The 16610-nt window shown below is 41.3% G+C and overlaps 1 protein-coding gene across 4 annotated transcripts; it reads left to right on the plus strand.

Moving 5' to 3' along the window:
* Nucleotides 1–3727: 3727 nt before the first annotated feature.
* Nucleotides 3728–15904, plus strand: kars1 (lysyl-tRNA synthetase 1). 4 transcript variants are annotated; one of them, XM_061814821.1, is made up of 15 exons: nucleotides 3731–3877; nucleotides 5091–5256; nucleotides 6299–6443; nucleotides 6521–6686; nucleotides 7654–7747; nucleotides 7913–8099; nucleotides 9800–9925; nucleotides 10061–10180; nucleotides 11420–11582; nucleotides 12647–12820; nucleotides 12916–13001; nucleotides 13073–13158; nucleotides 13246–13372; nucleotides 15032–15175; nucleotides 15267–15904. In XM_061814821.1, exons 2-15 carry the CDS (start codon nucleotides 5117–5119, stop codon nucleotides 15339–15341), a joined length of 1833 nt encoding a protein of 610 aa, XP_061670805.1. In that variant the 5' UTR covers nucleotides 3731–3877; nucleotides 5091–5116; the 3' UTR covers nucleotides 15342–15904. The 4 variants fall into 4 exon arrangements, with proteins under 4 accessions (XP_061670808.1, XP_061670805.1, XP_061670806.1 ...); XM_061814822.1 differs by lacking the exon at nucleotides 3731–3877 and adding an exon at nucleotides 4037–4189; XM_061814823.1 differs by lacking the exon at nucleotides 3731–3877 and adding an exon at nucleotides 4246–4396.
* Nucleotides 15905–16610: the final 706 nt, after the last annotated feature.

Below are 16610 nucleotides of genomic sequence, written 5' to 3' on the forward strand. Positions count from 1 at the left end.
TGTAGACTTTTTACATCCACTCTAGGATCCCTTGACTTTTCCTGACATGGGTATTTTACCCATGGCCTTCAAACTTTACAAATGTGACAGATTTATTGAATGATGATTATTCATTCTTGGATAATTACCTTGCTCGTGTTGACTGGATGCTGATGACGGGCCAGTTTTATGGTCTGTTCGCTTGCATGCGCCCCCCCCCCCATCTTTCTCATTCAATATTTGTAAAAATCAAATACTGTAGCAACGCATTTAATCACTTTGTTTTATGTCTGACCTTTTTCATTCTGATGTTTTTGGGGCTGGTCTCTGACAAAATATGAAACAAAAAAAATTTTTTTTTTTTTTTTTGGGGGGGGGGGTGATGTATTCCCAATAGTTGTAATTATCCACCTGCAAAAAAAAAAAAAAAGCTATTTGGATGATGTATACCAAGGGTGTCAAACTCATTTTTCTCGCAGGCCACATTATTGTTCCGGTTTCCCTCAGAGGGCCGTTATGACTGTGAAACAAAAATATTTAGTCATCTCATCATATTTACATCAATTTATGAACTAGTTTTGGAATCAGAAATCAAGGGTAATGTGTTTTTCAACTATTCACGTTTGGTAACACAAGAATGGTTGTGATATCGCAACTTCATCATTGATGATATATGAGCATTTGAAATTTTGGTAGAGATTTTTACAAGAATCATGGAAATTGACACTCTAGATTTAGCTTCGCGGGCCACATAAAATCACGCGGCGGGCCAGATATGGCCCCCAAGCTTCGAGTTTGACATCTGTGATGTATACAGTCGGAGTGGTACAGTGTAACCTACACTAATGTGATTTAATGGCGTGACGATATGCTGATTTGAGCAGTTTTCATTCGGACGTTACTCCAGAAGGACGCTCGACGGCTACGTGTCATCGGTTCCCTTTCAACTTGTGAAACTGAAGCTCTCTTAAATGTTTTAATATTTATGCGTTTGTTTTCGTTGATCTCTCCGGTAAGCCTTTTGTTATCGGATTAGTACAGTAGCTTGGCATATGTATTTATTTGTGTCACCCCCAAGCGTGTAGTTGGGTTTAGATCTTTTCGAACTGTGACCGACGGTAATCGTTGTGGTTTGGATCCCACGTCTGCTGATCCTCAACTGGAACCGTTTGCTGTATATAACTACTTTCTGGTGAATTTTTGGGGACCAAAAAAAAAAAAAAACCTAACACTCCATAATGTTTTGACCTTACTTTCAGGGGCAAATGGCGCCAAACTTCACCAATTATCCTTTTGAAATAGGAACAACTTTCAGTATTAGGACAAACACAGACCAAGAAATAGATGTCGGAGTTGCGTGAATACTTGTTGTGATTGTACAGAATGAATGCAAGCATCTCAATTTTAAAATGTATTGAATGCACACTGGGTAGGTACCGGTACATGTTTTTATATACTGTAGAAATCATTGAAGATCTTTGATACACTTTTTTTCCGTCTCTCTCTCAATAGAACAAGCTCCAAGCTGTTTATTTTACCAGGTTCACTACTTACAATTTGCTCCAAATTGTATATGCTCTCTTTCAAAATGGAACTTCAAATCCACTGGTGCCTTGAAATACGAGTGACTACAGATAAAAGCTGTTGTGTGGAAGTAGATTAGTGCCACTAGGATTTGAATTTGAAATGTCAAGTGAAATAGAATTTGAATTGTAAAGTGATCACACTTTCAATAGGTGTATTTCAGTGTATTTTGTATTTCAATGTTAACAATTCAATTGGCTGCATTTCGCTGTCTGAAATTCACCGTCTGTGCCGGCAAAGCAGGGTGACGGGTCAGAACCGAATACCCAGCCAATCCAGGTACGCTTTCTTAGTATATGATGTCATGTGACTAAGAAAGCGTGACTGCGATTGGCTGGGTGTTCTTCCTGGTGGCACAGACGGTGAATTTTAGACAGCGAATTGTAGCAATTATTGAAAATGTGATCACTTGTACTTTAAGCAACTTAAACAACCTTTTAGATGGCTAGCTTAGTGCTACAACTAAATAGCATCTATACTGCAGTGCTGGCAGCACGGTGGAGCAGCTGGTAAAGCGTTGGCCTCACAGTTCAGAGGTCCCAGGTTCAATCCCGGGCCCCGTCTGTGTGGACTTTGCATGTTCTCCCCGTCCCTGCGTGGATTTCCTCCGGGCTCTCCGGTTTCCTCCCACATCCCAAAAACAAGCAACATTAATTGGACACTCTAAATTGTCCCTAGGTGTGATTGTGAGTGCGGCTGCTAGTCTCGATGTGCCCCGCGATTGGCTGGCGACCAGTTCAGGGTGTACCCCGCCTGCTGCCCATTGACACCTGGGATAGGCTCCAGCACTCCCGTGACCCATGTGAGGATACACGGCAGAGAAAATGGATGGATGGGTGGACTGCTGTGCCATAACCCTTTAAGAAAGGGATCGAATATAAATGGTGCAGCATGACACGTAAACAGTATAAAAGCGCTCACAATTTCTAAACCCTCTCTGAAGAACAATTAATATTAGTGCTGTACTGATAACCTAAAGGAGCTAGGACAGCTCAGTGGAGAGTATATACATCTGCACACCAGAAAAAACAGCACAATGGCTATTTTTCTTCTTTAAAATACGTATGACAACCGTTTTTGAGTTTGGGATTGGATTAATGGCATTTCTGTTTATTTTAGTGGGGAAAATATGAATTGCGATGCAAGTTATTTGAGTTGCAAGCATGGTCACGGAATGAATTAAACTGGTATGTCAAGGCACCCCTCCTAGAAAATGCGTCGCAAAATCGGTGAATTTTGCTCGTTCAACAATCCGCCCGCCTCCCGATGTCGCGACGGTGCGTAGCGAGATGCTTTCAACATGCTCATAAGGCTAGGCAGCAGGGATGGGATGGATGAATTATGTTATGAAATGCATCTCACCCATTTGTACTGAAGTATCCAATGCATTTGTGTGGACACGGATGCACATATTTTCTGAAACTGCTATGCAGCGAAACTGTAAATTTAGATCCGTTAACATTTTTTTGAATATACTGTATATTTTTCTATATAGCCGCTCAGTTTTTAACTAATACAAAGGAACCAGAATAGTTTTTTTTCATCCGATTATTTAAGCTTGTTTAACTTTGTTTTTCTTTGATCCTTTGTTCCATTGCTGTAAGTGATTTGTAAAAAAAAAAAACAATAATAATAAAAATCATTTAAAAATTCCAAACACTTTCTGGGCTCTTTGTTAAGCATGGCGCTAGTGCTTTTGATGTCTGATTGTTTGAGGCACCAGGACCAGGAAAAATCAGCACGTCTGTGACCCTTGTGAGGATAAGCGGCTAAGAAAATGGACGGATATATATAAAAACTGAACTCTAGTGTGGGCTTTTATGTGTGGGTTTCTTCATTAGGAATAGATTATGGCATCACCCAAGATGAAAGAATAAAGGAGCAAAGGAAGGATGATGACATATGGTTGCATTATAGTAGTATTAAAGCATTTATTACAGTGTAGTTACTAGTTAGCAGAGGAGTGTGCCAAATTCATGTACGTCCAATGAAAAAAAAATTATGAAAATTACTCATTGTACTTGTATGTGTCCAAATGCTTGGCTAACAATTAGTCATTTGCTTTCAGTTAACTACATGTTCATGAAATGATCATAATTCTGAACCCGTCCCGACGTCCAGTAATCAATATAAATAATTTTGGCTTTGTTTTTGTGGATGCATGGCTCGTGATTGACATGAAGACAGTCCTTTAACGCGCCACAATGGGATCGCGTTTACTTCCTTACGCGCATGCGCAAATCCTTCCGAGCGCAACCCACCAGACCAGCATGGCTGACGTAACAGCGATGGACGGCGATAAACTGAGCAAAAAGTGAGTTTTATCCATCTTTTGTCGATTTCAACGCGTATTATGGTCGGTGACTCTCGTGAAGACCATTTTGTCTGACGTAAAGATAAATAGTAATGGGAGCAGACGCAACAGCGCTCGAGACGAAAGCGAAATCAATTTGGCATAAGGAGAGGCTTGCTCGTAGAATACATTTCCCAGAGTTCCGTCCTTTGATGTCAGTGGGGAAATGTAGTTTTTAAAAGGACGATTTCTCATAAGTGATGTGTTGTGTTGAGGCCGCTTAAAACTACAAGATCCATAATGTATTAAAAGAAAGGTTGTCCACAAGCCTGGGTAAATGTAGGATTTTTCTTTCGTTAAACATTTTATTCTTTGAGTTATGTAATACTTTTAACACGAAGAGCGCTGTGTAGGACCTAAGAGTTACAGTAGCGAAACATTATATTCGTCTTTGACTAACGTTATTTCTGACCTTTCTTTTGTATGCTAGCAGTACTCACGGACACGTGCTAGCTGTCTAAAAAGAGGTTTGTTTTTTGGGTGGGTACAATAGTGAATAACAGGAAGACATTACAAAAAAAATATTATTTACATTTAATTTTCGTTGTTTGTCAACAGATGTTGATGTCTTCTTTTGGATGTTTTGCTCGGTAATTTCTTTCCAAAGTTAAACAGGGATTCAACCTATTAGCAGCCCTATAAAAATGTGTGCGTTTCCTTAGATTAGTTAATAATCAATAGTTGCTGATTTTGTTTTCATTGTTTTTAATATGAGCCGCTATTATCTGGTTGAGATGTCACTTGATAGTTTAAAAAAAAGTCATAATAAACGAAAAAAAAAAACGTAGAAAAGCTATTTATTTGAAAGACATAACACACCTGAAATTTTGAGGAACATTGGGATGACATTTTTTTTGGCTTGTTTTGCTTTTTTTAATGCACGGAAATATTGCTGGAATTATGAACAGTTATGGTAATTATATTGTAAAAAAAAAAAAACACCTACAATTTTGTGAACGCAAACATTTCTTAAAATGTATGACATAAGTGAAACCCATCTGAGCTGTACTTGACAAATGTACTGTACTGGAGTTATTTATGTATTTATTTTTGTTTTCTTGCATACGCCTACTTTGAGACTCACTAGTGTAGAAGGCTTAAAACAGATAATCCTTGCTCTGTTTACTGTCCGCCTTGTTTGTATTTTCCTGTATATATATCTTCTTTTTCCCAGATTGCTCCTCTGACTGGTGGCTCAGCATGCTGTGCCTGGTCAGGGCAGTCAGGCAGCAGCTGTGCCAAGCCTTTGAGGTCAGGGGACACTGGTTTAAACACGCGCTTCCGTGCGCAGCTGCACCGCCTGCCCAAATTTACGGGAACCGTTGGAGAGGTGGCAAAAGGTTGGTGGCTTTTCCTTTCCCTCGAGAGAGAAAAACGACCAACCTTTTGTCACCGGCGTGAATGCGGGTTCCGTTCTATTGTCTGGAGCGGTCACTTGTGTTTTAACGTACGTTATTTTTGGATATTTGTGTTGTGTTATCATACGCATGATGAATGGTAAGTGGAGCTGCTCGAAAAATAACATTGATGGTATCAATCTGTCTTGTGCAGTTTTTTTTCCATTTTTTTTTTTTTTTTTTTTTTTTTACATGCTGCACTTTGGTGGCAGTGGACTCAACTAAACTCAGTGGTTAAAAAGTGAACAACGAACGCCACTTCCTGTTTAGGTTGCCTCTCAACGCTTTACACGCTTTATTTTAACGAAGCCATTCTATTTAATTATATTCAGTTCTATCCTATTTGATTATGTTATTGCTACCATTTTATAAAAGAAAACATTTTCGAGCGGTGTTTTCCTTATGGCTCAGCTGGTAAAGCGATGGCCTCCCAGTTCTGAGGACCCGGGTTCAATCCCAGCCACGTCTGTGTGAGTTTGCATGTTCTCCCCGTGCCTGCGGGGTTTTCCTCCGGGCACTCCGGTTTCCTCCCACATCCCAAAAACATTAATTGGACACTCTAAATTGCCCCTTGGTGTGATTATGGACACTCTAAATTGCCCGTAGGTGTGATTGTGAGTGTGACTGTTTGTCTGTATGTGCCCTGCAATTGAACAAGTTAAGGGTGGAACACGCCTCCTGCCCGTTGACAGCTGGAATAGGCTCCAGCACGCCCCGCAACCCTCGTGAGAATACGCGGCAAAGAAAATGGATGGATGGATGTTTACCTTATTAAAAAAATGACAATATTAGTTATTTTCTGGTGGCTTGAATGACACCCCTGTGCAGTTAATGCATTTGAATGGCGCCAGGTTAATTGTAACTTATGCCTATTAGTGGCATAACAAAATGAACAAAATTGATTATTTGCAGTAAATTCTCCCAGGCAATCATCGGTCCTACGTCAGCTAACCCATAACACAGCTGGTGTTCTTTGTCTTATCAGTGAGCTGAAGAGGAGACTAAAAGCGGAGAAAAAGGCGGTGGAGAAAGAAGCCAAAGTCAAAGAACAACTGCAGCAGAAGAACGAATCCAATAACTGCGCAGCCTCGGACAGCACCTCCTTGGATGAGGAGACGCTCGACCCGAATGTGAGATGCTTGTTCAAACGCTGGAGTTTTCCCTTCTTTGATGAAACCCTGCTAACATTGGTCGCTTTTGAATGCAGCAATACTACAAGATTCGCACCCAGGCTATTCAGGAACTCAAGGGCACCGCCGAGGACCCGTATCCACACAAGTATCACGTGGACTTGTCGCTCACAGAGTTTATCGAGCGGTACAATCATCTACAGCCGGGGGACCACTTAACGGATGTTGTTCTCAATGTGTCAGGTATTGTAATAGTCCAGTCCTTTAGACAATGTTTGATTGAGTAAAGGTGTAGATCAGGGGTGGCAAGACTTTTTTTTTTTTACCCCAAGATCTACTTTTCAAGCAGCCAGCATCTTGCGGGGGTGGTGGTGATGATGCTCCCAAACCGTTTTAACGTTAATGTTATGTTGACTCCTGTACTTAAAATATAGAATTCGCTTTTTGTGCCCTGTATTGTCTGTGCTTTTATCCCGGATCAGGCTGTGGCATGGTGGAATTTTAAAATTACACAAAATCTCATCCTGCAATTTCTACTTTGACTTTAGACCAGACCTTTCCCACTCGGAAAAGAGAAAATCTTGTCCAGTTTAACCACTTTTTCTTCGATTATTCACATGCTCCGACAGTCATTTTAGCCTTTTTAACTTTCTCCATTAATATCAAAAGTCAACATAAGCAGCATGTCTAGCTCGTCTTTTGCTAAACGTCGCCCAGACTGTGTTGGAAACCAAAGCGGCGGTGGTGTACGCTGTCATTATAAAACACATTGATGGGCTGCGTAAGTATGAGTGTACGTCCTTAAGATGCTTGGGGCGGAGCAGCAGTCGTTGTTGGAGAAAGTTCCGTGTGCTGCCTAAAAGAAACCAGTGGCTTCTTCTTTTCATTTTTTACAGAACGTATGTGAATTAACAACCAGTCATCCCTCACTCATTGAATCACATTGCAAAATGCCACAAACTGAATTGCTGTATGTTGTACTTTTCAATTTGCATTGGATTATTTGGGGTTTTTTGCGTGCAACATAGAATATCTGTGAAGAGACTGCATCAGCGGTGCACAATTGTGTGCGCGCGCAGTTTTGAGGGAACATTAGCTGATGTCTTTTTTTTTTTTTTTTGGCACGCCATCCCGCGATCGACGCAATTAGCACCCCTGGTGTAGCTGATGTTAATCGGGAGCTTTTTTTTTCTTGTCTTGCAATTGTCAGGCCGCGTCCATGCCAAAAGGGCATCTGGTGCCAAGCTGCTCTTTTATGACATGCGAGGCGAAGGCACCAAGTTGCAAGTTATGGCAAACTCCAGGTACTCCAAAATTTAGAAAAAAAACCAAACATTTGTATCATTAATCCTTTCTGCCTGATTATGATCTGTATATACTTTCATTGAACTGACCAATGCTGAAATTCAATTCCAGAACAATAAACCAATGAGATGATTACACTTTCAGTTTTTCCCTTGCCCTGTCAGGAACTACAAGTCTGAGGAAGACTTCGTGGCCATCAACAACAAGCTCAGGCGCGGCGACATCATCGGTGTCCGTGGAAACCCCGGGAAGACTAAAAAGGGGGAGCTGTCCATCATTCCCATCGAAATGACGCTGCTTTCGCCTTGTCTCCACATGCTGCCCCACCTCCACTTTGGGCTCAAAGACAAGGTAATAAAGCCAACTGGAAACACGCTGAGCTATTAAGACATTCTATTGTCTCACAAGGAAGTACTACAGTGGTACCTTGACTTACAAATTAAAGGTCCACTGTCATGAAATGTTAAAGAAGAAACAGCAGCCGGTATGGACCCATCTGTTTTTTCACCACAAAACATGATTTTGACGTATATGGCTTTTTGTAACTCCCGCCATGAAAATCCTCTCAAGGGATTTGTTTTCGAGAAGAAGCAGGGAGTGACGTAAAGGGCAGTAGCAAACTCAGGCCGGCTCGTATGATTCTATTAGTTTTACCTGCTGGAAGGTAGCTTTTTCTTCCTCCGTGTTAGCCAAAATGCCGGCTGGTTGTATTGCTGGATATTGCTCGAACACTCGGGAGGATGGATTCGCTCTTCGTACTTTTCCAAAAGACCCGGTTCGTCGTGAAAAATGGATTGCACAGGTGCAAAGGACGAGAGCTTTGTGGGTTCCAAATGACAGGTGGGTGTGTATACACCTACTTTAAAAAAAAAAAAAAACAATAGTTGGGGGGGGCGTAATCCATAAATCAGAATTTAATAAAAATGTGTAAATAAATTATTTGTATCACTATGCATTCGTTAAAACTTGTATGATCAAACTTTGATATTTGAAGCTGGTTTGCAACACGCACTTACAAAAAGAGGAAAAAAATCGACCAAGCTCATAACTCAATACTTTTAAGTTGGGGTTAAGTAAAATCAGTGGTTTCCCAAACTTTTTTGGGGGCCCATTTTGGAGATGAAATTATTTTCAGACACACACACAGTTTTTCTATAAATATGCACAGGCTTAGCTTGTGATAATCAGTAATCACTCCAGTGGTCATTTTTACAGTTGAATAATTACACGGGCGAGTTTATAAAGCCACCAAGAATAAAAACCTTTTTTTCCCCTGCTGAAATTTAACGCAGTCATTTCAGAGGCTGGTGTGGCCTTGTGTGCACGTTATTAAACTATCTCCATCTGCTGGGTTTAACTTAACAATGAAAAGTGTTCTTGGTAGCCCCGCGCACCTCTTGTCATAAGGGTACCCCCCCCCCCCAAAAAAAAAAAAAAAAAAGTTGGAAAAAACACTGACTTAAGTCAAGGCACTAGTGTAAAGTTGTTAAATTGAAATACATTTTGAAATTTATGGTTTTACAACATGCATCTAGAGACCTTGACCTGTTTGGATTAATCAGTAATGATTATAGTTGAGTAAAGGTGTATTGCTGTTAAGGTTTTGATCAAGAGATGACTTAAATTAAACATAACCGACACCCTAAATGCAAGCCCCCAAAAAAAAGTTTGTGAGGGGATTTTTTATTATTTTTAAAATGCTTCATTTATGTCCATCCATCCATTTTCCATACTGCCTGTCGTCATTAGGCAACCTGCTTCAAAATCACAGCTATTGCCGCTCTCCTATTGTTTATATGTGTGTGTGTATATATATATATATATATATATATGTCTGTTATTTTTATTTTTTTTAACAAATTCTCGAAATTTAAATGAGTGAGACAATTATTGTGTCTCTTTAAATACCTACCTCACAATGTAAATGTTAGCCCTACTTTATTCATTTTTTTCCCCTCTGGTTGGAGTGTAATGAGCCACAGTAAAGTTTTTTTTTTTTTTTTTTTTCCCCCCCTCCCTCTTCACTGATTATTCTCATGGTTCTCTCAAAGGAAACACGATTCCGTCAGCGCTACTTGGATCTCATCCTTAACGACTACGTGAGGCAGAAGTTCATCACGCGAGCCAAAATCATCACATACTTGCGCAGCTTCCTGGACCAACTGGGATTTTTAGAAGTAAGAGGTTGCCACACTCATCACGACTTGGAAAATATGCCTTGTTTTTTTAAAAATTCACTCCTCTGCACTTATTTATTATTCCTCTTAAATGAATGAAATTCCATCCCAAGTCACGCTTATTCTCTTTTGAAGATTGAGACCCCGATGATGAACATCATTCCCGGTGGAGCAGTGGCCCGTCCATTTGTAACTTACCACAATGAGCTGGACATGAACCTGTACATGAGGATTGCCCCTGAGCTTTACCACAAGGTAATGGACACTAGTTTGGTGCATGTTCTAGTCACATTTCACTCTCAAGTCTGCACAGTCAAGCACGAAAAATCACGCGCGTAAAATTTGTTACGAGTAGAAAAAAGTAGATATTGATAGACGTTGCTTATTGTGTGTAGTCTTGACATTTATTTACGTGTTTATTTCATAAACGTTAACAAAACAAGCCTGCTCCTAAACAATCAGTATTCACCCGGAAACAGGAAATGCAAGTTAACCGTACTGAGCCTGTCCGGAAGTGATGCCAAAAGCGCATGTTCCGAGCTGCTTCGCGTACTGCGAGCGCATTTACGTCGAAAGTCATCAACATCATGAGCCGTGTCAAAGGAAATTCAGTTACACCAGGGGTGCTCAATGCGTTGATCGAGAGGCAGTTTTGGTTGATCGTGTGACGGCGTGCCCCCCCCCCCCCCCCCCCAAAAAAAAAAAAAAGACGTTCGACTATCATCCACCTTGTCGCTTGATTCAGGTGTGGCCAACACGTCAAGCGCGCGCACATGAAGGTGCGTTCTAGCAAGTCGGCCTCCTATTTACGGCAGTCGCCGTGATGCGCACGTAACCCCACCCCTCTACATGCTTTAGGTAGATATAGATTTCATTAATGGATTGTAGATAGATACCCCCATAAATTCCGCTAAATTATAACAATATATCACGATTGCCGACAGGAATGTTTGTTACGTATTGCTAGCTTGTTCCCACTAACACCGATTGTGTTGAGCTAAACTTTCAGCATTTTCAAAACATTGCGGGTATAGACGTTCGTATTTATTCCTTGACAGGCCGGTGCATTTAACTTTTCTTCGTATTAAGTTTGTCAGATCAAGAATTTTTATTGATGAAAAATTTTAGATACCTTTTTATGTCATGTGCTATTAATACCAGTTGAAATGAAATGATCATTTCTGAGTTTGTTCTATTTTAGTTATGTATTTATTTATTTTATTTTTAATTTCATTTACAGTTATCTTATATTTATCCCGTAAGTTATTTTAAGGTCTTGAGATCCCATCCCTAATCACAACCGCAACTTTATCTGCGAGCACCTGTACATTTTTCAAGTGTGAGTGACTGATGTTCAACTGGATATGACATCAGTTTGCAATCATATTATTAATTTATGTTGTTTGTACGCTCATAGCTTTCAGCGTTTTTTTTTTTTTGTTTGTTTTTTTTTTTTAGATATTCTTCATTATCCACTATGTGTTCTACTTGTAGATGCTTGTTGTCGGTGGGATAGATCGAGTGTATGAGATCGGCCGTCAGTTCAGGAATGAAGGCATCGATCTCACGCACAACCCGGAGTTCACCACCTGCGAATTCTACATGGCGTACGCCGACTACCACGACTTGATGGACGTGACGGAAAAACTCCTGTCGGGTACGTCCAGCCATGATGGGTCTCCAAATTGTACTACTTGGGAGCCCAAAAAGTTGAAATTGTGTCACTTGCATCATGAAGTGGAAATTTTCCCCAAAGAATGTAGGTGTTAATTATGTTATATTATATTAATTAAGAATATTTATTATTATTAATGGTGTTGCCAGTAAGAGCACACTATAAAAGGAGTAAAAATATTAGATCAGCCACAATTATTCTCATTCAATCATTCAATCAAAATCAATAAAAAAAACAATCAAAACTCATTCAATCTCATTTGAATACATATGCATGGTTATATGTATTTCTTGTAAAATGATTTGTATAATACAGTAGTTATAAATCATACAATGCATTTGTCAAACTGTGGCACACGTTGCAGTCAATTGAAATATTGTAATTATCCTTTTTTTTTTTTTTTGAAATAAATAGAATATCTATTTTTTCACATACATACCCACATTCTACCTAAAAAGAAGACAACGCACTTGTAAAATGTCTCTTCCCCCGAGGATTTTAACATGTAGCTCAGTGGTTCCAGCATTGGTTCGGTAAACCAGGGGTTGTGGGTTCGTATCCCACTGGGGCCTCCACTCCCTGAGAAGGGTTGCGTCAGGAAGAGCATCCGGCGTAAAAATTGTGCCAAACAAATATGTGCGTTCATCTGAGATGAGACGCTCTGGCAACCCTCAAAGAGACAAGCCGAAAGAAACGTACTTACTTTAAACTTGTTTGCGGTTTATGAATAAATTGGAGCTCATTCGATAATAAATGCGTGGAAATATTCTCGGGCAGAACACAAGTTGAACGTACAGTATATGCAAAACTTTCTTCATCTTAATGCTATTTTCAAAAATGTGGTATTGTGGGAAATCATGCTAAACACAAAATGACAGCATGTAATAATCATGTTCATATTTTTTGAGGACAGTGGGTGTTTGAGAGGAAGTTGCACGAGATAGATAGATAGATAGATTATTTTACTTGCCATCTCATCTTATTAACCTGTCTTTGACATCGAGATTGGAGCAGGATTCTGAATCTGTGTTGCGTTTTTCTTCCAGGGATGGTGAAGCACATCACAGGAGGGTACAAGCTAACCTACCACCCTGATGGTCCAGAAGGACAAGCCTACGAGATTGACTTCACGCCGCCGTTTAGAAGAGTGAGCATGACTCACGACCTTGAGAAGCTGATGGGAGTCAAATTTCCTCCCAGCGACAGTTATGACAGTGACGGTAAGATTACGAAAAGGGTCCGGGGAACGGCATTTGTGGTTTTGATATTCGTTATGTTATGTTAAGTTATGCCTTCCTTCGCGTTTTCTCTTCAGAGACCCGTAAATTCTTTGATGACCTGTGCGCCCAGAAGGGAGTTGAATGTCCTCCCCCCAGAACAACTGCTCGTCTCCTTGACAAGGTGCTTTATTAACTTTACTGGATTTACATATTCAGTCGCGGGGCACTTGCTTGACCCACTGTATTTCTCAGCTTGTGGGAGATTTCCTGGAGGTCACATGCATCAGCCCAACATTCATCTGTGATCACCCTCAGATCATGAGCCCCTTAGCCAAATGGTGACGAGAACATCCCACGTCTCAAATCTGTCTGTGATCCGTTTGGCCGTGCCTCTCCCTGACGATTGAAACGCTCCTTTCCAACAGGCATCGAACAGAGAAAGGCCTAACGGAGCGCTTCGAGCTCTTTGTGATGAAGAAAGAAATCTGCAACGCCTACACGGAGTTGAATGACCCCATTCGGCAGAGGGAGCTTTTTGAGCAACAAGCCAAGGTGTGTAATGGACTTTATACTTCTAGATCGCAGTTTGGAACGTTCAAATAAGTGTGACGTCATCGCAGCTCACTACTACCGCCAAAAATGTCTGCAAAGATGAGGTGTACACACTGTAAACAAATGCCGCCGCGTTCCAATTTATTACAATATGCTGTAGTCTTTCTTTCTCAACATGCTTTGGTGCTATATAACACGGTCCAAACCTGTTTGGATCAGTTGAAGAGTTCAAACGTGCAAGCAGGTGCCATTTACTGTCAAACTAAACATCAAATAAATATAATCACATCTTGTGTATTTGAAACAACACGTAATTTTGCCTGTCTGAGAGCTTAATGCTAACACACAAAGCCGGCTGACGAATATCATCAACGTCACGCTTTGAGAATAGCAACACAAACGGTGCAGAAACGCATATTGATAGACAATATAACAATCCTCGCGGGCATATTGTTTATCTTTGACAAACGCAGCCGACTAAGCATTTGTGCCTCTCTCTTTGTATGGTCAGCCATCCATTATCTGAGCCGCTTATCATCATAAGGGTTGCAAGCGTACTGAAGCTTATACCGGCTACTTCCGGGCAGGTACACCCTAAACTGGTTGCCAGACAATCACAGGCACGCACTAATCAGTCGGCCACTGTGCAGCCTTTCGTATACCCATATGTCTGTATTATACTGCCCTCTGGTGGGCAAGGCATCCACACAAGAAACAGACGCACAATGGAACTTTCCGACTGGCGATCTTAAGCTCCGCCCCCCTTGGCTACATTTGCCATGTCCCGCAAGCTTCCAAAATGGCGAATGAACAGAACAGGTTTGAAGTGGACTCTCTATCGCGTATTCCAGATAATATTGCGTTTTTTTTTTTTTTTTGTCAAATGCGTAAGACTTGTCCAAGAGAGTTTTACAGAGAGGTCTCACCTATTTCACGCAAGGATATGTACACGGAAATAAGATTTTGGACGGAGCAGGACGCGATGTCAGTGTTGCAGCGAAACGTTGGCGATGGATGCAAAAAAGTTTGACGCCTAACAAACTTCATATTGAAATACAACAGGATAAAATAGTGGAATCATACTGCGCATGTAAAGCAGGGTGAGTACTTTTTACTTGGAAAGATCACAAGTAACAACACTGTAGTCTTTATAAGTGTGTTAGGTTCGATTTTCTACATTTAAACAATGGCGAATAACTCAGTCAATACCGTAGTCACCAGATGAAAAATAATTCAAACTCAGAGAAGATACTTCTCCCTCACTTACCTTCGAGCATACAGCCTTGCGTTTGTTGATATTGTCCACATTGAATTGTACGTGCGCTCTTCCGCGAGCCTTAATCCATCGTAGACACTTCGTCAACTGTGTTTTCGGCTTTGGAAAATGAATCAACCTAGCAGGATATCTTTCATCAGAATTCCACATTCCCCGACCGCATCTGAGGACCATTTTCTTGGTAACAAACTTTTCCAAGCGCACGCTACTGACAACCAGGATTGCTTGTGGGACAATACGCCGAGAGGGGCGTGTCAAGCCAGGGGTTAAGACAATGCGGTTATCTGATTGGCTATTAATCGTACGAGTGATTGACAGTAAACTCCTGGAAAGGAAGCTCCACTCGTGGTCCGTATCTGACAGGAAATGTTGATATTTTTCAGGCCAAGGCCGAGGGTGACGACGAAGCCATGTTCATCGACGAGACCTTCTGCACGGCGCTGGAATACGGTCTGCCACCAACGGCCGGGTGGGGAATGGGCATCGACCGCCTCACCATGTTCCTCACTGACTCCAATAACATCAAGGTAACGTCTTCGAGGAGGAGGAAAGGGAAAAAATGGAGCCTAAAAACCTCTCCGATCCACATCCTAACAGTTTCTGTGTTTTCTGTCTCAGGAGGTTTTGCTCTTCCCAGCCATGAAGCCCGATGACAACAAAACGAGCGTTCCTCCGGAGGGCACCTCTGTGTAAAGGCACTGGCTGACCTTTGACCCTGCCGTCCCAACAGGAGGCTCTTTGGCGTGGGAGCATTTGCGTCACTTCGGTCATGAGTGGAGTCTGCCAGTTTTGATTTTATAGTGGTGTCAAAGGCTCGGGTTGCTCAAGTACTGATCCGGATTTTGTGTATTTTGCGGGGCTCAATCTTAAATCATAGCAAATACTGTTTCATTTTGATATTTTCTACACTTTGTGGGATTTTTGTTTGTCAACAAGTATACGTTTTAATCTGCATTGTCAATCAGGTACAGATTGGATGGTTGATCAGCCACCCACATTATACGATCGCCATTTTGCAGACCAAAATGTCATATTTAAGAATATGTTTCAAGGTTCAATGACGCCGTCACTTGTCCCCCGAGTTGCCCGTTTATCTGCATTTGGTGCACCGTAAAATTCAATTCAGAAACACAGGCAGTGGTACAATTGAGTGTTCACAAAACTGGGGTCTCTTCTATCATGTCTGCTCCTTGCCTTCGAATGACTCCAAACGTCAGTCCTCTCATACATCTGAATAAAGTTCATATGAATCTGGATTTTCTCATTTTACTTTTTGAAAGCAATAGTGGAGATTTCTTGAAAAGTCCCAGAGGTCGTAATTTCTTTGTGCCTTGGAAAAATATTAGAATTTTGTCTCCTTGTTACAGAAACAATGGGCTTCTAAGATTGAATAGTTTTCCTGTCAGTTTATTTGAATGGGGAAAAAATGAGCAAAAAAGGCCAAATTACAGTTTATAAGGTTATATGAGTGGTTTAAGTTGGAACCCACCCTGAATGAAATAACATGCTGCTCGAGAGTGCAAAAGAGACAGATTTAAACCAAAGCAAAAGATTCTGGGAATTTTCATAAATCCCTACATATTTTACTTAGCTGTACTATGGTAAAATGAGGCCTCACAGTTCTGAAGTCCTGGGTTTGATCCTGGACCCGCCTGTGTGGAGTTTGCATGTTCTCCCCAGGCCTGTGTGGGTTTTCTCTGGGCACTGCGGTTTCCTCCCACATCCCAAAAACATGCAACATAAATTGGACCCTCTAAATTGCCCCTAGGTGTGATTGTGAGTGCAGCTGTCTATGTTCCCTGCCATTAATTGGACCCTCTAAATTGCCCAGAGGTGACATTGTGAGTGCGGCTGTTTGTCTCTATGTGGCCCGCGATTGGATGGCAACCATTTCAGGGTGTACCCCGCCTCCTGCCCGCGGACACCTGGGATAGGCTCCAGCACTCCCCGTGACCCTCGTGA

Source organism: Syngnathoides biaculeatus, chromosome 3 (genome assembly GCF_019802595.1).
Source record: "Syngnathoides biaculeatus isolate LvHL_M chromosome 3, ASM1980259v1, whole genome shotgun sequence".
NCBI lineage: Eukaryota > Metazoa > Chordata > Actinopteri > Syngnathiformes > Syngnathidae > Syngnathoides > Syngnathoides biaculeatus.

Coding starts and splice junctions, on each gene's coding strand:
- kars1 (XM_061814821.1), top strand. CDS start 5,117: ATGCTGTGCCTGGTCAGGGCAGTCAGGCAGCAGCTGTGCCAAGCCTTT. Junction 5,257..6,298: donor CGTTGGAGAGGTGGCAAAAG/GTTGGTGGCTTT, acceptor TTGTCTTATCAG/TGAGCTGAAGAGGAGACTAA. Junction 8,100..9,799: donor ACTTTGGGCTCAAAGACAAG/GTAATAAAGCCA, acceptor GTTCTCTCAAAG/GAAACACGATTCCGTCAGCG.